Raw genomic sequence first — 21845 nt, forward strand, 5'->3', positions numbered from 1 at the left:
CTTCAAATCGTTCCGCACGCATACTCCCAGATATTTTACAGAAGTAACTGCTACCAGTGTTTGTTTCGCTATCATATAATCATACAATAAAGGATCCTTCTTTCTATGTATTCGCAATACATTACATTTGTCTATGTTAAGGGTCAGTTGCCAATCCCTGCACCAAGTGCCTATCCGCTGCAGATCTTCCTGCATTTCGCTACAATTTTCTAATGCTGCAACTTCTCTGTATACTACAGCATCATCCGCGAAAAGCCGCATGGAACTTCCGACACTATCTACTAGGTCATTTATATATATTGTGAAAAGCAATGGTCCCACAGCACTCCCCTGTGGCACGCCAGAGGTTACTTTAACGTCTGTAGACGTCTCTCCATTGATAACAACATGCTGTGTTCTGTTTGCTAAAAACTCTTCAATCCAGCCACACAGCTGGTCTGATATTCCGTAGGTTCTTACTTTGTTTATCAGGCGACAGTGCGGAACTGTATCGAACGCCTTCCGGAAGTCAAGAAAAATAGCATCTACCTGGGAGCCTGTATCTAATATTATCTGGGTCTCATGAACAAATAAAGCGAGTTGGGTCTCACACGATCGCTGTTTCCGGAATCCATGTTGATTCCTACATAGTAGATTCTGGGTTTCCAAAAACGACATGATACTCGAGCAAAAAATATGTTCTAAAATTCTACAACAGATCGACGTCAGAGATATAGGTCTATAGTTTTGCGCATCTTCTTGACGACCCTTCTTGAAGACTGGGGCTACCTGTGCTCTTTTCCAATCATTTGGAACCTTCCGTTCCTCTAGAGACTTGCGGTACACGGCTGTTAGAAGGCGGGCAAGTTCTTTCGCGTACTCTGTGTAGAATCGAATTGGTATCCCGTCAGGTCCAGTGGACTTTCCTCTGTTGAGTGATTCCAGTTGCTTTTCTATTCCTTGGACACTTATTTCAAAGTCAGCCATTTTTCGTTTGTGCGACGATTTAGAGAAGGAACTGCAATGCGGTCTTCCTCTGTGAAACAGCTTTGGAAAAAGGTGTTTAGTATTTCAGCTTTACGCGTATCATCCTCTGTTTCAATGCCATCATCATCCCAGTGTGTCTGGATATGCTGTTTCGAGCCACTTACTGATTTAACGTAAGACCAGAACTTCCTAGGATTTTCTGTCAAGTCGGTACATAGATTTTTACTTTCGAATTCACTGAACGCTTCACGCATAGCCCTCCTTACGCTAACTTTGACATCGTTTAGTTTCTGTTTGTCTGAGAGGTTCTGGCTGCGTTTAAACTTGGAGTGAAGCTCTCTTTGCTTCCGCAGTAGTTTCCTAACTTTGTTGTTGTACCACGGTGGGTTTTTCCCGTCCCTCGCAGTTTTACTCGGCACGTACCTGTCTAAAACGCATTTTACGATTGCCTTGAACTTTTTCCATAAACACTCAACATTGTCAGTGTCGGAACAGAAATTTTCGTTTTGATCTGTTAGGTAGTCTGAAATCTGCCTTCTATTACTCTTGCTAAACAGATAAACCTTCCTCCCCTTTTTTATATTTCTATTAACTTCCATATTCAGGGATGCTGCAACGGCCTTATGATCATTGATTCCCTGTTCTGCACATACAGAGTCCAAAAGTTCGGGTCTGTCTGTTATCAATAGGTCCAAGATGTTATCTCCACGAGTAGGTTCTCTGTTTAATTGTTCGAGGTAATTTTCGGATGTGCACTCAGTATAATGTCACTCGATGCTCTGTCCCTACCACACGTCCTAAACATCTGAGTGTCCCAGTCTATATCTGGTAAATTGAAATCTCCACCTAAGACTATAACATGCTGAGAAAATTTATGTGAAATGTATTCCAAATTTTCTCTCAGTTGTTCTGCCACTAATGCTGCTGAGTCGGGAGGTCGGTAAAAGGAGCCAATTATTAACCTAGCTCGGTTGTTGAGTGTAACCTCCACCCATAATAATTCACAGGAACTATCCACTTCTACTTCACTACAGGATAAACTACTACTAACAGCGACGAACACTCCACCGCCGGTTGCATGCAAGCTATCCTTTCTAAACACCGTCTGTACCTTTGTAAAAATTTCGGCAGAATTTATCTCTGGCTTGAGCCAGCTTTCTGTACCTATGACGATTTCAGCTTCGGTGCTTTCTATCAGCGCTTGAAGATCCGGTACTTTACCAACGCAGCTTCGACAGTTTACAATTACAATACCGATTGCTGCTTGGTCCCCGCATGTCCTGACTTTGCCCCGCACCCGTTGAGGCTGTTGCCCTTTCTGTACTTGCCCAAGGCCATCTAACCTAAAAAACCGCCGAGCCCACGCCACACAACCCCTGCTACCCGTGTAGCCTCTTGTTGCGTGTAGTGGACTCCTGACCTATCCAGCGGAACCAGAATCCCCACCACCCTATGGCGCAAGTCGAGGAATCTGCAGCCCACACGGTCGCAGAACCGTATCAGCCTCTGACTCAGACCCTCCACTCGGCTCTGTACCAAAGGTCCGCAGTCAGTCCTGTCGACGATGCAGCAGATGGTGATCTTTGCTTTCATCCTGCTAGCGAGACTGGCAGTCTTCACCATATCAGATAGCCGCCGGAAGCAAGAGAGGATTTCCTCCGATCCATAGCGACACACATCATTGGTGCCGACATGATCGACCACCTGCAGATGGGTGCACCCTGTACCCTTCATGGCATCTGGAAGGACCCTTTCCACATCTGGAATGACTCCCCCCAGTATGCACACGGAGTGCACATTGGTTTTCTTCTCTTCTCTTGCTGCCATATCCCTAAGGGGCCCCATTACGTGCCTGACGTTGGAGCTCCCAACTACCAGTAAGCCCATTCTCTGCGACCGCCCGGATCTTGCAGACTGAGGGGCAACCTCTGGAACAGGACAAGCAGCCAGTCAGGCCGAAGATCAGTATCAGCCTGAGACAGAGCCTGAAACCGGTTCGTCAGACAAACTGTAGAAGCCTTCCGTTCAGCCCTCTGGAATGTCTTTCGCCCCCTGCCACACCTTGAGACGATCTCCCACTCTACCACAGGTGGGGGATCAGCCTCAATGCGGGGAGTATCCCGGGCAACCACAGTCGTAGTCCGATCGGGGGATGCGTGGGACGAGCTGGCCGTCCCTGACAAACCCCCATCCGGACCCCCACAGTGATGCCCATTGGCAACAGCCTCAAGCTGTGTGACCGAAGCCAACACTGCCTGAAGCTGGGCGCGAAGGGATGCCAACTCAGCCTGCATCCGAACACAGCAGTTGCAGTCGCTATCCATGCTAAAAACTGTTGTGGAAAGAAAAAAAATGGTTCAAACGGCTCTGAGCACTATGGGACTTAACATCTGAGGTCATCAGTCCCCTAGAACTTAGAACTACTTAAACCTAACTAACCTAAGGACATCACACACATCCATGCCCGAGGCAGGATTCGAACCTGCGACCGTAGCAGTCGCGCGGCTCCGGACTGAGCGCCTGAACCGCTAGACCACCGCGGCCGGCTGTGCAAAGAACGTCTGAACTAATCTCCAGAGAGCGCAAACAAATCGACACAAAATCTAAACGGTTATTAAAATACAAGGTTGCCTAGTAAATGCAGTAATGCTGCTACTTGCGCGCTGCTGACACACTGCTCGGCGGCGGAAGGAGACTACGAGATTTTACACTATTCAGGTACTAAAACGCGATGCTACAACTCTCAAATACTATAATACGCCCGAAATTTATGAATTAAACAATGCAAGTACCAAAAACACGCAAAGAAATTAAGAATTAAACTATGTAACAAATGAGTGAGCTTGGAGTATACGACTTGTTGCTGCAGCTGCTTAGCCAACGGCGGCAGGGAGCACACTGACTGTGACCAACCGACACTGGCCGTTCAAAACAATGCACAGCAACAAACACCCCACCGCCAACTATATTTAGCCTATCCTTTCTGAAGAGCGTTAGGCCCTTCGCAAAAATTTCGGCTTAACTTATCTCCTGCTTTAGCCAACTTCCAATGCCTGTAAAGATTTGAGCATTAGTGTTTTCCCAACATAGCTACGACAATTGACAACTTCTATACTGGTGGTTACTAGATCTACGTTTTCCTGTGTTCTACCTGCACCCTCCAAGACTGAGGCTGTTTCTATATTTCCCTGAGGCCCTCTAAGCTAAAAGAGCACCCAGTCCACGCCACACAGCCCCCGTTACCCGTGTAGCCACTTCTTGCGCGTAATGCACTCCTGACCTATTTAGCGGAACAAGAAACCACACCTCCCTATCGCCCAAGTCGAGGAATCTGCAGTCTACCGTCTGAGCCCCTGATTCAGACCCTCCACTCGGCTCTGTACCTGAGGTCCACAATAGGTCCTGTCGACAATGCTGCAAATGGTGAGCTCTGCTTTCATCTCGCAAGCAAGACAGGCAACCTTTACCACTTCTGATAGCCACTCGAAACCAGAGAGAATTTTTTCCGATCCAAAGCGACACACATCATTGTACCGACGTGAGTCACCACCTGCATTTGACGGCACCTTGTGCTCTTAATGAGATCTAGAAGGACCCGTTCCAATTTTGGAATCTTGTCATATGATTGTTCTTTGAGAGTAGCACATCCCAAGGGGTAGTTTAAAGATTTTACGCACTCAGAATTGTACAGTGTGCAGTTATCATTTCCTCAATACACTATTCGGTCTCTAGGACATGGAAATTAATTAGACTTACGTCCATCATGTTTACAAGCATCCCGGAGAGGTCATTCACATTCAAGATTTTGCCAGAGTTTCTTGGGCCATTTCATTATTAATACTACTCGATAATCCCCTTGTACTCGAGTGCTTCTATACGAGGACTTCGGCATTTGCTGAATTACAAAGGCATCACTTACTTTATCACTTTCTGTCACGTACCTGGCGTCGTATTTTGCAGCTCTTTAATATGCCGCCACGCATATAATAAAAATTATTACTTGTTATTATTTAGATGTAGCTTAGGTGGCTACAGCAGCAGAGAGTAAAGTCACATTCGTAACGATATTTCGTGTGTTCGAACTAATACTGGAAGTTTATGTGTAGAGACGCATGATCATATGTTACACATCCTATTTGGTATACGAGAGCGCTGGAACTAATCCCAGTGTTTCCAGAATGAATTTTTCACCCAGCAACGGCGTAAGCGCTGATTGTCACTTCCTGGCGGATAAACACAGTGTACCTACTTCCAGTCTGCTGAAAAGTATCGTTGAGTGAAATTTCAGTTTTAATCTCTGTTAGGACAGATCGGTGATGCACACTCGTATTTACATTGTCATATAGTTTAAATATTATTTTAATTAGTTGCAAGAACTTCAGCAATATGTTTCGTAGATCCTATTGGGATAAGAACACTTTTGTAGATTTCAGACTACAGTTTTTTAAATTCCGAAACAAGTTGAAGTTTTTTCTTTATTTCTGCTTTTTTTCTCTCAATATGTACGATAAATGAATTAAATATTTTACATTTTCTCTTTAATTTAAGAAAAGGTGCTTACAGATTTAAGTGTGTAAAGTTCTACTCATCTGCAATATAGACAAATGTATAGAATAGATGACTACCAAGAATTATTATGTCTGGAAATCCTACGTAGTCATAACAAGATAAATTTATAATTTTATTAGTTAAGTGCCGAATATTATACTTAACTAGTTCTTCGCACTGGTCAGCCTCGGCATCTGTGCCATTTCTTACAGAATTTCAGAGACATTACATATGTCGCACTAGATATTTTCCTTATTTATACGTAATGAGGGCCGTGAAGGAGACCGAAAAAGTCAAGTAATTCCTCTACATGACTATTCTGCGATTCACACTTGAGTGCCTGGAAGGAGGTTCATCGAACCGCTTTCTCTACCGTTCCACTCTTGAACAGCACGCGGGGAAAACGAAAATTTAAATACTTCTTCCTATGTAGGTGGGTGTCAAAAAAATATTTTCGCGTTCAGAGAAGAACAATGTAGATTGAAATTTCGTGAAAATCTCTCCCACAACGAAAAACTCCTTTATTCTAATGAATGCCATCCAAACACGTGTATCATATCTATGAAATTCTGCCCCCTATTACGTGACAATGCGAGCACAGAACGAGCTGCTCTTCTTCGATCTTTTTCGATGTCCACTGTCAGTTCAATCTGGTAAGTATCCCACACTGCACAACAGTACTCTAGCAGTGGAGGGAAAATTGTAGTGTATTCAGTCTCTTTAGCAGACCTGTTGCCTCTTCTAAACCTTCTACCAACAAAACGCAGTTTTTGATTTGCCTTCCCCACAATATTACCTATGTGCTCGTTCCAATTTAAGTTGTTCGTAATTATAATTCCTAGGTATTTAATTGAATCGACATCCTTCAGTTTTTTGTGGTTTATCGTGAAACCGAAATTTAACGGGGTCCTTTTATTACTCACGTGGATGACCTCACACTTTTCATTGTTTAGGGTCAATTGTTACTTTTCACAACATACAGATATCATGTCTAAATCATTTTGGAATTGGTTTTGATATGATGTCTTTAATAGACGGTAAATGACACTTTCATCTGTAAAAAATGTAAGATGACTGCTCAGATTATTTCATAAATCCATTTTTTTAAAGATGGCTGCTCAGATTACCTCCTAAATCGTTTCTTCTTTTTTGTTAGATTAGAATTAACAGAGGGCTGATAACACTTCCTTGGGAAACGCCAGATATCACTACAGTTTTATGCGATGACTTTCCATCAGTCACCACGAACTGTGCTGTTCCAAACAGAAAATCACGAATCCAGTCACACAACTGAAGCGATATTCGCAGCTTGATGAAAAGCCCCTTGTGGGGAACGGTATCAGAAGTCTTTTGGAAATCTATAAATAAAGATTCAATTTGAGGTTTCCTGTCGACAGTACTCATTACTTCATGAGAATAAGGAACTAGTAGTGTCTCACAAGAATGATATTTTCTGATTCCATGCTATGTGTCAAGAGATTGTTTTCCTCGAGGTAGTTCATAATGTTCGAGAACAGTGTATGTTCCAAAACCCTATTGCAAATCGATGTCACTGGTATTGGTCTGTAGTTTGTCGGACTATTCGTACTTCATTTCTTGAGTATCGGTATGACCTGTGCAATTTTCCAGTCCGGTGCAACTTTCTTTCTTCGAGCCAATCGGTATACTATCTGGACCATAGGACTTGCCTTTATTAGGTGATTTAAGATGACTTGTTACAATGAGGATATCTATTTGCAAATTACTCACTTTGGCAGCGGTTCTTGAATCGAATTCTGGAATACTTACTTCGTCTTGTTTGGTATAGGAATTTCAGAAAACTGTATTTAGGAACTCCGCTTTAGTGGCACTGTCATCAGTAACATTACTTTCTCTGTCGCGCAGTGAAGGTTTTGATTGCATTTTGCTGCTGGCGTACTTCACATGCGACTAGAATCTTTTTTGATTTTCTGTCAGATTTCAAGACAGGGTTTCGTTTCAGAAACTATTAAAAGCATCTCATCTTGAACTTTTTAAGGACTTCATATTCGCCGTTGACTGTAGAAAGTATCTATTTCACAGTTGCAATTCCGGCCGATAGGTCATTTTCAAGTGGTATTGCAGGAGACTGCTTCAACATACGCCAGACTTTAAAATCCTCCGACAAGTATATTTGTCACCGTCAAAAATAAGTCTTTTTGACGATGACATCTATACATGTCGGAGGATATGCCTTTTTGATGATGACATCTGTACCTATCGAAGGATTTCAAAGTCTGACATATGCTGAAGCAAATCTTTTGCATTACCACTTGAAAATGGCCCAAAGGCTGATATTGCAGTTGTGGGAATACATGTCCTTTAAAAAATTCTACGTGACTGTTAACCCCAACCATGAGAAGTTAATCTCGTCTTGAAGTTCACGCTAAGTTTCGAGCTTCTGTGAAACTTCGCCACTCTTGGGGATTTCAAGTTTTGTAAAATTTTGCATGGTTTTTTCGTCGCTCCTGTAATAACGTTCTGCCTATTTTTGTGTACCGTGGGGGACGGGGGTCAGATACACTTATTATTAATTTATTTGGTATTTTGCTGTTGATACTATTTTTTTGAAGTTAAGCCGCATCTTGTCAGCACGTTTATAGTTAATTTGAAAGGAATGGAGGCTGTCTCTTAGGAAGGCGTGAAATGAACTTTTAACTGCATTTTTAAACGGATGGTGGTGGATTTGGTTGATGGGTTCGAATGATCGGAGGTATTTAGTCTCTTTACAACAACGCTGTGGTCACTAATACCTGTACCCGTCATAATGCTCCCTATGTGCAAGGGATTATTTATTGCTTGGAGGTCAAGTACGTTTTCGCAGCCATATACACTTCGAGTAGGCTCCTGAACTAACTGTTCAAAAAAATTTTCGGAGAAAGCATTTAGCAAGATTTCAGACGATTTTTTATGCCCGCCACCGATTGTAAACATGCAATTTCGTCAACTATCGACGGATGATTGGAGTTATCACCAAGTAGAATTGACAGACATATTTCTTATCATTTGGAAAGTAAGTTCTTTAATGAAAACAATAGACTCAAAAGTAAAATAACATATTACTGGAGATATGTTGATGATACCTTGTTGCTATTTGATGGAATAAAAGAAGAGACCGTTAAACTACTAGCAGTATTCTACATCTACATCTACGTGATTACTCTGCTATTCACAACAAAGTGCCTGGCAGAGGGTTCAATGAACCACCTTCAAGCCGTCTCTCTACCGTTTCTTTCCACAAAAACATAAAATTCACAATAGAACATGAGAAAAACAAAAGCATAAATTTCCTGGATATTAAAATCACCAACCACCAACAAAAACATAAGTTCAGCACACACAGTAAACGCACATACACAGACATAACACTGGACAACTCACCATGCCATCCCACCACACAGAAACATGCTGCATTTAGGTTCATGCTACACAGAGTACACTCCCTTGATTTAGAATACAACACCCACAAGAATGAGATAGACACAATAAAGAGCATTGCTATAAGCAATGGCTACACAGCCAAAACAACTGACAATTTAGACAGACAAATACACAAAAGCAAGATAACGAATGGCCACACTGTGAAAGAAGAGAAAATATTCACCAATATCCCATATCTGCACCCCATATCACAAAGAAATTTCTAACATTAAAAAAAAAATGTAACAGTTTCTTTCTCAACTAACAATAAGTTAGGAAACTTACTCTTCCATAATATAAAATCAAATACGCAAACATACAATAACAGTGGAGTGTACAAAGTATCATGGCCCAGTTGTCCTGGCTTCTATGTAGGGAAAACAGGCAGAAAATTCAAAACCCGTTTTCAAGAACACGTAAATGCTTTCAGGCTCAACCACTTCGAAAAATCAGTCATTGCACAACACAGGTTGGAAACGAAACATGTCATCAACAATCTAGAAAACAATCTGGTAGTACTACATAATGAAGCCAATGGTAAGACCCTAAATCTGTTAGAACAACTGGAGATATACCGCCACAAAATCAAAATACCAAAATCTGTATTAAATGAACAAACAGATTTCGCAAGCCACAGCTATTTCAGTAATTTTAAAGACCGATTCTAAAGTTATTTCCTGCACATGTCAATTGTTTCCTGCATATATCAAGTGTTTAATAATTATATCTTAAACACTATGAGTATATTCATCTTTGATCACACATGTACAAAAACATCTGTGAAGTGTTTACAAACATGGGATAAATTCTTGTGTCCGATTCCACTCGTTGGCATTGAACAATGACGTCATACCTAAGGCAAAGACGGTACGTATAGGCAATCTGTGAAAGCAACGGATCATACTCGTAAACAAAGGAATGTAGTATACGATAAAATTGCAATAACAATCACAGACTTGTTTACTTAGTCTTGAATTATATCGAAACGAACTGAAAGTAACGTAAATAATTAAGAACAAGAATTAGAAACAAATTTCCATGCCTGTTAGGAAGTATTCACGTACTTTAGTGACTAAAAAAGCAGAGAACCTTTAAATTGCATTACAGTAAAGCGCATGGTGAAGTCATACCGTTATAAAATAGCATTAATTGTACATAAATTATTGAATCTAACGAGAGAAGCGCGGGAAAATGGGTGTTCTGGGCAGGAGAAACTAAAATGTATCAGAAAAATGAGAAAAATGAATGACAATAAATACGAAACAGTAGCTTAAAATGTTGAGAAACCGACACACTAAATTCTAAGCCAGGACATGACAAACGAATATCTAAAAAAAAAAAGAATACTGGAATCGATAACTAGAATTAAATAATGTATGTAAATTCCATTTACAGATTCCAACCGTTCCATGATTCAGATGTAAATTATTTTTGCAGTTGTATGTACTGAAACGTAATACTATTTTTACGTTTGTAACTGCTCTCTAAAACTACTGCAGTATAAAACAAAAATTGGAATTGTTAACTGGAACTGACCTTCTACATACAATCATACTCATAAATTAAGGATAATGCTGATACATGGTGAAACAACGCTCTGGTGGGCGGCTTGCGGGCTTAAACTACCTCGGGGTATGACCATGCGGTGCATTTAACCTGCGGTCGTCGCACGGTGGCGCTGGCAGCAGTCCACATATGCAGAGGTGTGTTGGTTCATGTCAGAGTACGGTGCAGCGAGTAAGTGTGCAGATATGCTAATGGTGACTGTTTGTTGAAAATGGCTCAAAGAACACATACTGATGACGTTATGATGGGTAGAATACTAGGGCGATTGGAGGCTGGTCAAACACAGATGGTCGTAGCACCAGCCCTCCATGTGCCACAGAGTGTGATCTCAAGATTATGGCAACGATTCCAGCAGACAGGAAACGTGTCCAGGCGCTACAGTATGGGACGCCCACAGTGAACAACACCACAAGAAGACTGATATCTCACCATCAGTGCCCGCATATGGCCACGGAGTACTGCAGGTAGCCTTGCTCGGGACGTTACCGCAGCCACTGGAACAGTTGTCTCCAGACACACAGTCTACAGACGACTGAACAGACATTGTTTATTCGCCCAGAGACCTGCAAGGTGTATTCCACCGACCCCTGTTCACAGGAAAGCCCGTAAAGCCTGGTTTCAAGAACACAGTACATGTCCATTGAAACCGTGGTCCCAGGTTATGTTCACGGACGAGTCCAGGTATAGTCTGAACAGTGATTCTCGACGGTTTTTCATCTGGCGTGAACCAAGAACCAGATACTAACCCCTTAATGTCCTTGAAAGGGACCTGTATGGATGTCATGGTTGATGGTGTGGGGTGGGACTATGATTGGTGCACGTACAACCCTGCATGTCTTTGACAGAGGAACTGTAACAGGTCAGGTGTATCGGGACGTCATTTTGCACCAGTCCCACCTTCCTCCTGATGGATGATAACGCACGGCCCCACTGAGCTGCCATCGTGGAGGAGTACCTTGAAACAGAAGATATCAGGCGAATCGAGTGGCCTGCCTGTTCTCCAGACCTAAACCCCATTGAGCACGTCTGGGATGCTCTCGGTCGAAGTACCGCTGCACGTCTTCAAACCCCTGCGACACTTCAGGAGCTCCGACAGGCACTGGTGCAAGAATGAGAGACTATACCTCAGTAGCCGCTCAACCACATGATCCAGAGTATGCCAATCCGTTGTGTGGCCTGTGCACGTGTGCATGGTGATCATATCCCATATTGATGTCGGGGTACATGTGCAGGAAACAGTGGCGTTTTGTAGCACATGTGTTTCTGTACGGTTTTCTCAACTTATCACCAACACCGTGGACTTACAGATCTGTGTCGTGTGTGTTCCTTATGTGCCTATGCTATTAGCGCCAGTTCTGTGTAGTGCCACGTCGTGTGGCACCACATTCTGCAATTAGCCTTAAGGGGGGTAGGACGTCAAACGATGCCGACTTGGAGCAGGAGAGGCAACACACGACATTTTAATTTCCACTGTCTATAATTTTACAAATAAATTCATAAAACTTTGTCGACACGACCAGGAAGGATTCAGGATTCAAATTCATAGCAATGTAAGTTCAAAAGTATAACAAAATAATTTTTTTTACGTGTGAACTTTCATAATTTTTCACTTACTATTGGCTGCATTTTTTGCTGTAGGTACACTTTTCTTCACAAGTAAGAGAGAATCTTCGATGAATTTTGCACAGCATACAAACCATACGTACAGGTGTATGAAACCCTAGAATTTATATAATTAATGAAAAAATGAGTGAGCTGTTACATTTTAAACTTTATGTTTAGAAAAAACTCAAATTTTATGGTTAATTATCTCAATTTTTAGCACAATTTTTAATAGATTTGGAAAATCCTAGAGTTTCATACACCTGTACGTATGGTTTGTATGCTGTGCAAAATTTATCGACGAATCTCCCTTAGTTATGAAGAAAAGTGTACCTATAGCAACGAATGCAGCCAATACTAACTGAAAAAATTATGACGTTTCACATGTAGAAAAAAATATTTTGTTCTATATTTGAACTTCAACTGCTATGAGCGTGAATCCTGAATCCTTCCTGGTCGTGGTGACAAAGTTTTATGAATTTATTTGTAAAAGTATAGACAGTTGAAAATAAAATGTCCTGTGGTGCCTCTCCTGCTCCAAGTCGGCCAGTTTGACGTCCTACCCCCCTTGATTTATGAGCATGAGTTACCGATTCCACTATTAGTAACTTTTTCTGTAGTTCAGAGAGCAATTAAAAATGCAAAAATCATATTAGGCTACATTTTAGCACACACGCGTGCTGAAAAAACGATCTAATTAATGAATCAACGAATGGCAGGAATCGGTAACTAGAGACCTATACAGGAGGTCAATTCTAGTTACCTATTCCAGCTTTTCGATGGTTCATAATTTTGGACATTTTTGTAGTAAATTTGTGGATTATGTTTTTGTAAGATTTCCAGATTTCCTATTCTCTCAAAACTACTACTAATAAATACTGTAGGTACAGCTTCCAAATTTTTCTCTTTTTAAAGTAATGAAGAAACTAATACCATATGTAGTAATCCGTAACACTTTAGTGCACACACTTGTTGTTAAAAAAATGTAAATAACGAACCGTGAAATAGTTGGAATCGGTAACTAGAAGTAACCCACGTAGGTCAGTTCCAGTTACCAGTCCAGTATTTGTTAGACACTATTTTTTGTCAATTTTCGTTACTTTTGTAATCGCCCCTTTACACTCAATAATTAGTATTAAAAGTTAACGCTGATTCATAATATTATGACTTCACCATGCGCTATACTTTACTGGGTTTAAAGGTTCTCTGTGCTTTTCTTACTCGCATAATTACGATAATAATTTATTTCATACATGTATACTTCTCTCTTTCTGTTCTTATTTATTTTCGTTACCTTTTATTCTTGTCGGTGTAATTTGTGGCCAAATAATTAATCACGTCAACTGTGTTTGAAAGTTGATTGTATGCTACATTCGTTTGTTTACGATTGTGATCAGTTGCTTCCAAAGATTGCCTCTATGTAGCATCAGTGCCTTAGGTATGACGTCATTGCTCAAAGCCGACGAGTGGAATCGGACACTAGAATTGATCCAAACTTGTGTATGCGAATGTGCCTCTTGAATGAAGTAATATGTACGAAAACGATGGAGAAAAGAATGTATGCTGGTGCTAGAACGTTAAAATCGCTTTTCTTGGATTTTTGGGGGTTCATCCTTCCCACTATTTCGCACATATTTTCCGCGTTTGACTTACGAAATTCATAACCTAAAATCAAACCTTTTCGTGGCTGGAATATGTATTTCATCTCATTCAAGAGAAAAAATAAAGCTTGTATTAAAACAAATTATACGTGATAATGGACCCACAGGATCCGAGATGCATCGTGTACTTAAAACACGAAAAGTTGTGGCTGAAGGCGTTTTTTAATTCATACCTCCAGTGTAATGAATACAGTCACGTTTGAAGCTGCGACATATGAATAAAATGAAAGTAGAATTTTAGTGGGGTACCTGTTTCAAATGAGACTCAAGTCTTCTTTGAACTGTTCAGTAACTGCATCATCTAAGCCGAGAGGTCGGTGAAAGAGGCCAGTTATTAATTTGTTACGATTCTCAAGTATAATCTCTATCCGTATTACCAAGAAGTATCTACTTCAATTTCGTTACAGGGTAGACTACTTCTAACAGCAACAATCATGTCACGATCAACTGTGTTTAATCTATCTTTTCTGAAAACTATTAAGTCCATTGTACAAACGTTTCGACTGAACTTACCTCCGATTTTAACAAGCTTTCAGTACCTACAATAATCTGTGCTGAAGTGCTTTCCATTCGCTCCTGGAGCTCTGGTTCTGTCCCAGCACAGCTGCAACAGTTTGCTGCCATGATACCAAAGGTTCCTAAGTCATCCCTTGTCTTGTTTTTGACTTTCACCCTTTGAGACTGAAACTCTCTTTGTTCTTTCCTGAGACCCTTCAACCTAAAAAAAACCGCTCACTCTATTCCACACAGCACCCGCTACCCATGTAGACGCTTCCTGTGTGTGGTGGACTCTTGATGTACTAAACGAGACCCGGTACCCCTACCCCCCCCCCCCCCCCCTGCCCCATGGCTCGAGGAATGTGCAGCATACGGGGTCGAAGAAGCTTCTGGCCTCTGATTCAAAGTTTCCACGCAGCTCTGTACTTTATGACCCTAATCGGTCTTGTCGATGATGCTACAGATGGTGAACACTTATTCTCAGAAGCACGACTGGCAGTCTTTACTAGTTACATCAAGTTCTTCAAATACTGGATTTTGGTAAGCACCTGTGTTATTAGTGAAGCCTGAAATAAATTTGGAGTGCAACGATGGACTGTCTCATGAGTGCTGTAGATGTAGGGATCCGGTAATGTACTTGTTGTGTGGGTTACTTTCCTCGCTCGGGACATTAGGGTCAGGTGTACGTGCATGTAGCTGTTTAAATCGCAGTTGCCGAAGGTAGTCAGTTCTGCTTTCCATGATGGGTACAAAGCAACACTTACGTTTTCCGTCTCACACATAAATCGCTTCCACCCCAGTTCAACTCTATTCCATTAAAATAGCAAACTCACGTCTGTATTGTTTAGATCGAGGGGTGGAATTAAATATGAAAATTTTTTCGTGAGCATGTTAAATTGTGAAAACTATTTTCTATTTAACAGAGTATTTTATGAATTATATTGTATTGCTTTGTCCGCAGCTCGTGGTCGTGCGGTAGCGTTCTCGCTTCCCACGCCCGGGTTCCCGGGTTCGATTCCCGGCGGGGTCAGGGATTTTCTCTGCCTCGTGATGACTGGGTGTTGTGTGATGTCCTTAGGTTCGTTAGGTTTAAGTCGTCCTAAGTTCTAGGGGACTGATGACCATAGATGTTAAGTCCCATAGTGCTCAGAGCCATTTGAACTTTTTGTATTGCTTTGCGTTATACTTGTTCATTAAAGGGAATGGAGTCGACTGGATGGTAACACTCTGTCGGAATTCATTACAAATTTTTGAAGTAGGAGAGAAAGGGAACCCATTCGTTCACCGTTCAACGTGAAGATGCTAAGCTTCTGCTTCTGTTGCTTCGTTGTCTGTGGCATTACATCGTATTTCGGCTCCTGAAACGATGGTGTTGTACAGAAGAGAAAACTCAAATATAACCGCGGACTCACATGTGCGGTCTTTGCTCCAGGTGCAGGAATTAACATGTTTTAAGATGCAAAATAGACCTAAACGACATGTGTCAATCCCATATTGCTGTTGACCCTGTCGGCAATAGATGCTCACATCACGAGCTACAAAGAGTATACTTACTGCAGCATTTCATGGTACGTTGAGCCTGGTGGATTTGGCATTCTTGCCTGACTGGAATAAAACGCGCTATCTTTTTTTTTTTATCTCTCGTCTTATACACGTTGTATTCTCGACACATGAGACATATAGCCCAAAACCATTTTCCAGGTTTAATTAATAGACTCCGTCAGGTAAGTGGAGCGCTACAACTGCAAACCGGCAGTGATGTTTGTGAGAGACAATGAAAGGTATGTATAACTGCGTAGTCTTCCTACGCCAGAGTCAATTGACATAAAAGTTTTCTGAGTACTTTTAGACTTTTATGTCAAATAAAACGTGCAGTTGCTAGCTCCAGTGATGTTACAAATGAAGTTGTCGTAGCTGTGAAGCGGCTCAGCTTTCCATGTAATTATGTAACAGGAAGGGTCGGCGAACACCCGGACTAGCGAAGGTGCTAAACGATTTCTCTTTGACTGTGGTTGCGTTTTAATGTAGCATCAAAATACAAGGATTTCGAAGACTTTCACGGAAAATACTGTGTGCACAATCAAAAATATCCAGCTTTTATACTGAACTACACTTCTTGTATTTTTCCAGGTCAGCTGTAAATTGGTTGTCAAACAGAAACAGGAAAACGACAATGCTTTGTCCTTCCGGAAGATTATGCTCAATACGATGAATTTCCGCATTCTTGGTGCGTTATCAAGTGACCAGCATGCCTACTGTGCTTCGATTGCATCTATTCACTTACAAATAAGGTAACGACAACAAATATTTATGGGCTGTAAGATAACATGTATGTGTGTTAATACTGGCGCACTCACGAGCAATTAAACTAAATATAGTTACTGTGTTCGAGGGACAGCTCCTTGGTTGCCACAGCAAAAGAAAAGATTCGCCAGTGACAAAAGGCTTCTCATTATTACCTGATTTTGACTAATCATGGCTGCTACTGGATTAGTTAAGCTTGTTACATAAGTTTCAATCAAGTTCAACGTTCTGCTGTAACTAATTAGAATACCCAAATTCCGTTGCCTCCCACACTGTTTACAACGGACAGTCAGTAAATGACAGCTATAGCATCACCAGTAATTAGCAGTTTAATGCACAACGTATCCACAACAAGACTTTCTTATCACAGTTAATCCAAGGTACCATGCTCATTTTTGACCGTTTCAGCTCAACACAGCACATTTCAAACATATGTAAGATAACTTTTGTTGGTGCCCGCAGTGCATAATATGTCTTTTAATAAAATGGTTATTACGAATATCAGCCAGCTACACTGCTCTTTAAATGATTTTTATTTCATAAATTATTCACGATGAGCCCATTTCGGCATGTTGCCACCATCAGGTGGTCTGTAAATAGATAAGCAAGCGATGGTCTTAATATGATGGTCTGTAACTATGATCTTAAAAGTTATCTTATGTGTTTTTACCTTGCATGCAATATCGTTGCTGCCATGTTCTATCTTTTTTAGAATTATTCTCCTCAGATGTACACTGGACACGCGTATGAGATTTTAGTTGGTTTTTATGTATGCTATTTATCTTGACAGCTTGGATGACAGTGGATCAACGATGTTGCATGTTTACACAGTTACCATTATTTAAAAGTGGTGGAGGGAAAATTCGGTTGTCTCTTATTATTTTTATAGGTTTGGTTCTAGTTATGTTTTTGTCTGGAATTTGTTTTGGCTTTATTTCAGATTTTTATTTTATATTTCTATTTTTTTCGTCATAATTTTGTTATTGTCCTTGAATTATGCTGCTGTTATGTCTTTGTTTTATTCTCTTTATGTTGTTATCGCTGTTACTATGGATATGTGTTACTTAGCATCTCTGATTCATTGCTTTACACGTTTTCGTGATGTATAATGTGAATAAAGTTTTCTATGCACTTTTTGTGCTTTAGTTCGGTTTGTTCGTTCAGAAAATTTGTAGGGTTGCTGTATACATGTGATTATATCTCCATTTCCTCAAGGACGTTCACGAATGCTCCCTTCTGCGTAATGTGGAGTAATTCTAGTGCTTCCTTTATAGGTTTTACGTCGTGTTTTTCTGTTTGTAGATGCTGAATAAATGTGGATGGACTATTTCCCTTTCTTTGCTGTGCTCTTTGTATCTAATTCTGAAGTTCCTGCCGGTTTGTCCCTATACAAATATTGCTACGAAATTTACAGAAAGCCTATCGCTACAGACTATATTATCAATGCCCACTCAATCATCCAGAAGCTCACAAGCTCGCATTCTTCCACACAATGCTTAACATATTAATAAATTTGCCACTAGAAGATGACGCAGTTCAGAAGTAAATAAAAATCTTAGAATACATAGCCCAGGAAAACGATTATGACCCCAAAATTATACTACAATAAGACACAATCAGAAAGGCAGAATATACATAAAGAAATAGCACTAAGCATATAGAAAACGAAAAAGAAGAACACATACGTAACCACAAGATACCTAGGAAACATTTTAAACAAAATAAATAATTCAACAAAACCGACATCGCCTTTGCCTATCAAAATACACACAGCCTCAAACACAAAATCCACAAAGGTAGCTCGAAAATCCCATACACAACACCGGCATTTACAAAATTTCATGTATTACATTCCACAATTTCTACTTAGGAGAAATCGTTAGGAACTTCCAAATCAGATACAAAGAGCACCTCAGAGAAACTGAAAGTAACGCATCCACAGAGCATCTGATGGTGATAATATGCCGAAGTTTCTTCGGCCGATTGCCTCACAATGCAATACCATACATCCCACTCACTACTGTCATAAATCGTTTGGGTTTTCCTAGTATCTCAAAAATAATTTATCATAACGCCCGCCACCGCAATCGCGTGATCGATTTAGAATCGCACGTTCGATATATATCTTTTACGTCTTGCGACTTCGATAGGCCAACATTCTTGGAAATTACCGATAGTCGTAATGACCTTGTTTTGCATAGATAAAATGTTACCTACTGGGTCAAAGCTCACAGAGATAACAGAAGCTACATACCTTTACAAAAACTATGAAACAAATACAAAAACTGTAGTGAAGGAAAGAATGTATACAACTTATAATGCATTCGTGAGATATATGAAACTAGTGAGAGCTGTTGTGAAATTACAGGGGGGACTGAAAATATGCCCTTTACAGCGTCGCCTGTCTAGAATCTCGTCACACCTTCTATGGTCATTATCGTGAAAGTAGTGTTCCGACGTCTTGCAGACTGCCACCTATTCATGTGGAACCGTGTCAGTTCTGTATGCTCCTGGCTATGTGTCGGGAAAATCATCGTCGCCGAAACAACTGACACTTGTTGATGACAGGGGTTGCCAATAGTTACCGCTGAATGTAACATTGCTTATTGTTCCTAGAATGAAATTTTCACTCTTCAGCGGAGTGTGCGCTGATATGAAACTTCCTGCCAGATTAAAACTGTGTGCCGGACCGAGACTCGAACTCGGGAACTTTGCCTTTCGCGGGCAAGTGCTCTACTGTCGGTCGGTAGAGCATTTTCCCGCGAAAGGCAAAGGTCCCGAGTTCGAGTCTCGGTCCGGCACACAGTTTTAATCTGCCAGTAAGTTTCGTTTGATTATTGTTGTCAGTTCCTTGTTGAATAGCCATACCATCCAGGACCGCCACCTACAGAATAGAGGAACCACAGTACAGATGTACGTCTGTTTACCACACGTCAAAAGGGTTGAGAGGTTATCACTTGGTGAGGAAGGGAAGGAGGAGGTAATTAGTCTTCTGACTGGGTTGGTGCAACGTGCGACGTGCCTTTCCTCTTCTGTGTCAACCACTTCATCACAGAGTTGACCTTACACCCAAAAATCTTCGATTATCTATTGAAAACTTTTCACTCTTCCCCTACAGTTCCTCTCCTTTACGAGCCCCTCTAGTACCATGAAACTTATTGCCTGAAGTGTTTACACATATTCTCGCTTCAACTTAGTTTTCCACGTATTCCTTTCCGACGATTCTCTGTTAAGACCTTCTCTTTCCTTGGCTTACCAGCCCGCTTAATTTGCAGCGTTCTTCTCTTATTTTATTTCGGTTGGCCTTGGTCGCCTTTCTTAAAATATTGCCATAGCCGCTGGCGCGAAACGGGTGTTGTATGTCCCTCCATTCTTCTTTGATGTTGTTTGAGTCACTTATCTGGAAGACACGGGCAGTCAGCGTGTGTAGCCCTGAATACTTCTGAAGTCTCCTCGTGCAGGTCCCGATTTGTGTGGGTTATCTTCCGGTACACTTTGTGACCCACTGTACCATTCGCAGTACTACATACCTCCACGTCCAAAAATGGTAATGCACCGTTGGTTTAGGTTCCGTTGGTGAACTGTATATTCTTATGCAGGCTGTTTAAATGTTGAAGGAAGCTTCCCAATTCCACCTTTCCTTGTGGCCAGATAATGATAAATACCGTACCAGCAACAGAGGCGTAACATTCAGGAGCTAGGACCGTTTGTACAAAAGCGTCCATTAAGATGTCCCAGTGACATAGAACTACCTTTTCTCCACCAAATCCAGTCTTTCCCTGAAGAAGGCTGTTGCAGTACTGTCGAATCTTTGGTTTTAAGTTTATCATCAAAGTATTTTATACTATGACGCGCTACAACACCCAGAAACATTTTAATCATCATGACATCGCCCGCGGCAGCCTACTTTGTTATGTAAGTGAATTAACCATTACCAAATTTGTTCGGCACACACTGAACTACTACGGAATACGCTGGCGATTTTGTACTAAAGAGGCCTTAGAAATATTTCATTATTCAAGACCTATTTATTGAGTTTTTTGAGAAATGCATCGTATTGCATTAGGAAATCGATGAATTCAAATCCTGCAAATATGCAGGAAACCGAAGAGAGCAGAGCTGTAGCCGGCTGAGGTAGCCGAGCGGTTCTAGGCACTACAGTCTGGAATCGCGCGACCGTTACGGTCGCAGGTTCGAATGCTGCCTCTGGCATGGATTTGTGTGATGTCCTAAGGTTAGTTAGGTTTAAGTAGATCTACGTTCTAGGGGACTGATGGCCTCAGGAGTTAAGTCCCATTGTGCTCAGGGTCATTTAGATAAATACCATAAATACCAAATAAACGTCACACTCAACTTTTCGCAATTCGTTTAAGGAAACCGGTGTCTTCAGCGGATGACACAAGATAGAATCGATTCCATGTTGTCCGACTACGCTTTGATCCCTTCTGAATGTTACAAGCCGTGCATCATAAGCTGAAAAAAGAATATTGTGCGTAAGTTCTAAAATAGAAGTGTGGGCACTTTGTTTTCAGAAACACGCACTAACATATCCGAAAACTATTTCCAGAGAATCAGGACTTCTTGTGTTAATTTGGTTTCACAATTATATTTCAATTGTAGATTATCGGTCGTAGACGCTGAGCAGGGTACGCAAAGAAATAGAAGTCGATATTTCGAGAACGGTTTGAGCGTGTACAAGAATGCGCAAACGCTGGGTCTGGAACGAACAACAAGTGACCCTCCGAAAAAAGAACGAAGCTGACCGAACGAAACCGCATAAGGAACGAAGAACGGTCGAAATGGAACGAGGAACGAGACGGTAGCGGCAATGAGGCCGTCCTGGAGGAACCGTCCTTTAGAAGTCGTTGACCTGTCCCACAGGTGGTATGGTGAACCGTTCCCATAGACAATGTTTTTTTTAAAAAAAAAAAGAAAAAGAAGAAGTCCAGTCGATGCGAAATGGAAACACAGAGAAAATCAAAAATGGTTTATTTGTAGCATTTGGCAAAACCCAGGTACTTCTCTACACAAATGTCGAGGAGGCAGCCGCCTGTGCTTCTCTTCGCAGGTCTACAGCTCGTTGTTTGTGCCAAAATGCTGTCCTCATATCCAGCAGTTCATGTGAGTGAAGAGATGAAAACCCAAGAGGGCCAAGGTCGGGCTGTATGGGGGTGATCCAACACTTTTCATCGAGTACGATGCAGCAATGTGTTTGCTGCAGGTGCGCGTGAAGAAGAAGAAGAAGAAGAAGAAGAAGAAGAA

At 41.3% G+C, this 21845-nt stretch overlaps 1 protein-coding gene across 1 annotated transcript in view; it reads left to right on the plus strand.

Moving 5' to 3' along the window:
* LOC126479017 (toll-like receptor 4) overlaps window positions 1-21845 on the plus strand; it is a 138068-nt gene that overhangs the window by 12287 nt on the left and 103936 nt on the right. The window contains exon 2 of the mRNA XM_050103748.1: window positions 16410-16570. Coding sequence (XP_049959705.1) covers window positions 16410-16570 — 161 coding nt within the window. The remainder of the gene's footprint in view (window positions 1-16409; window positions 16571-21845) is intronic.

The sequence above is a fragment of the Schistocerca serialis genome, chromosome 1 (genome assembly GCF_023864345.2).
Source record: "Schistocerca serialis cubense isolate TAMUIC-IGC-003099 chromosome 1, iqSchSeri2.2, whole genome shotgun sequence".
NCBI lineage: Eukaryota > Metazoa > Arthropoda > Insecta > Orthoptera > Acrididae > Schistocerca > Schistocerca serialis.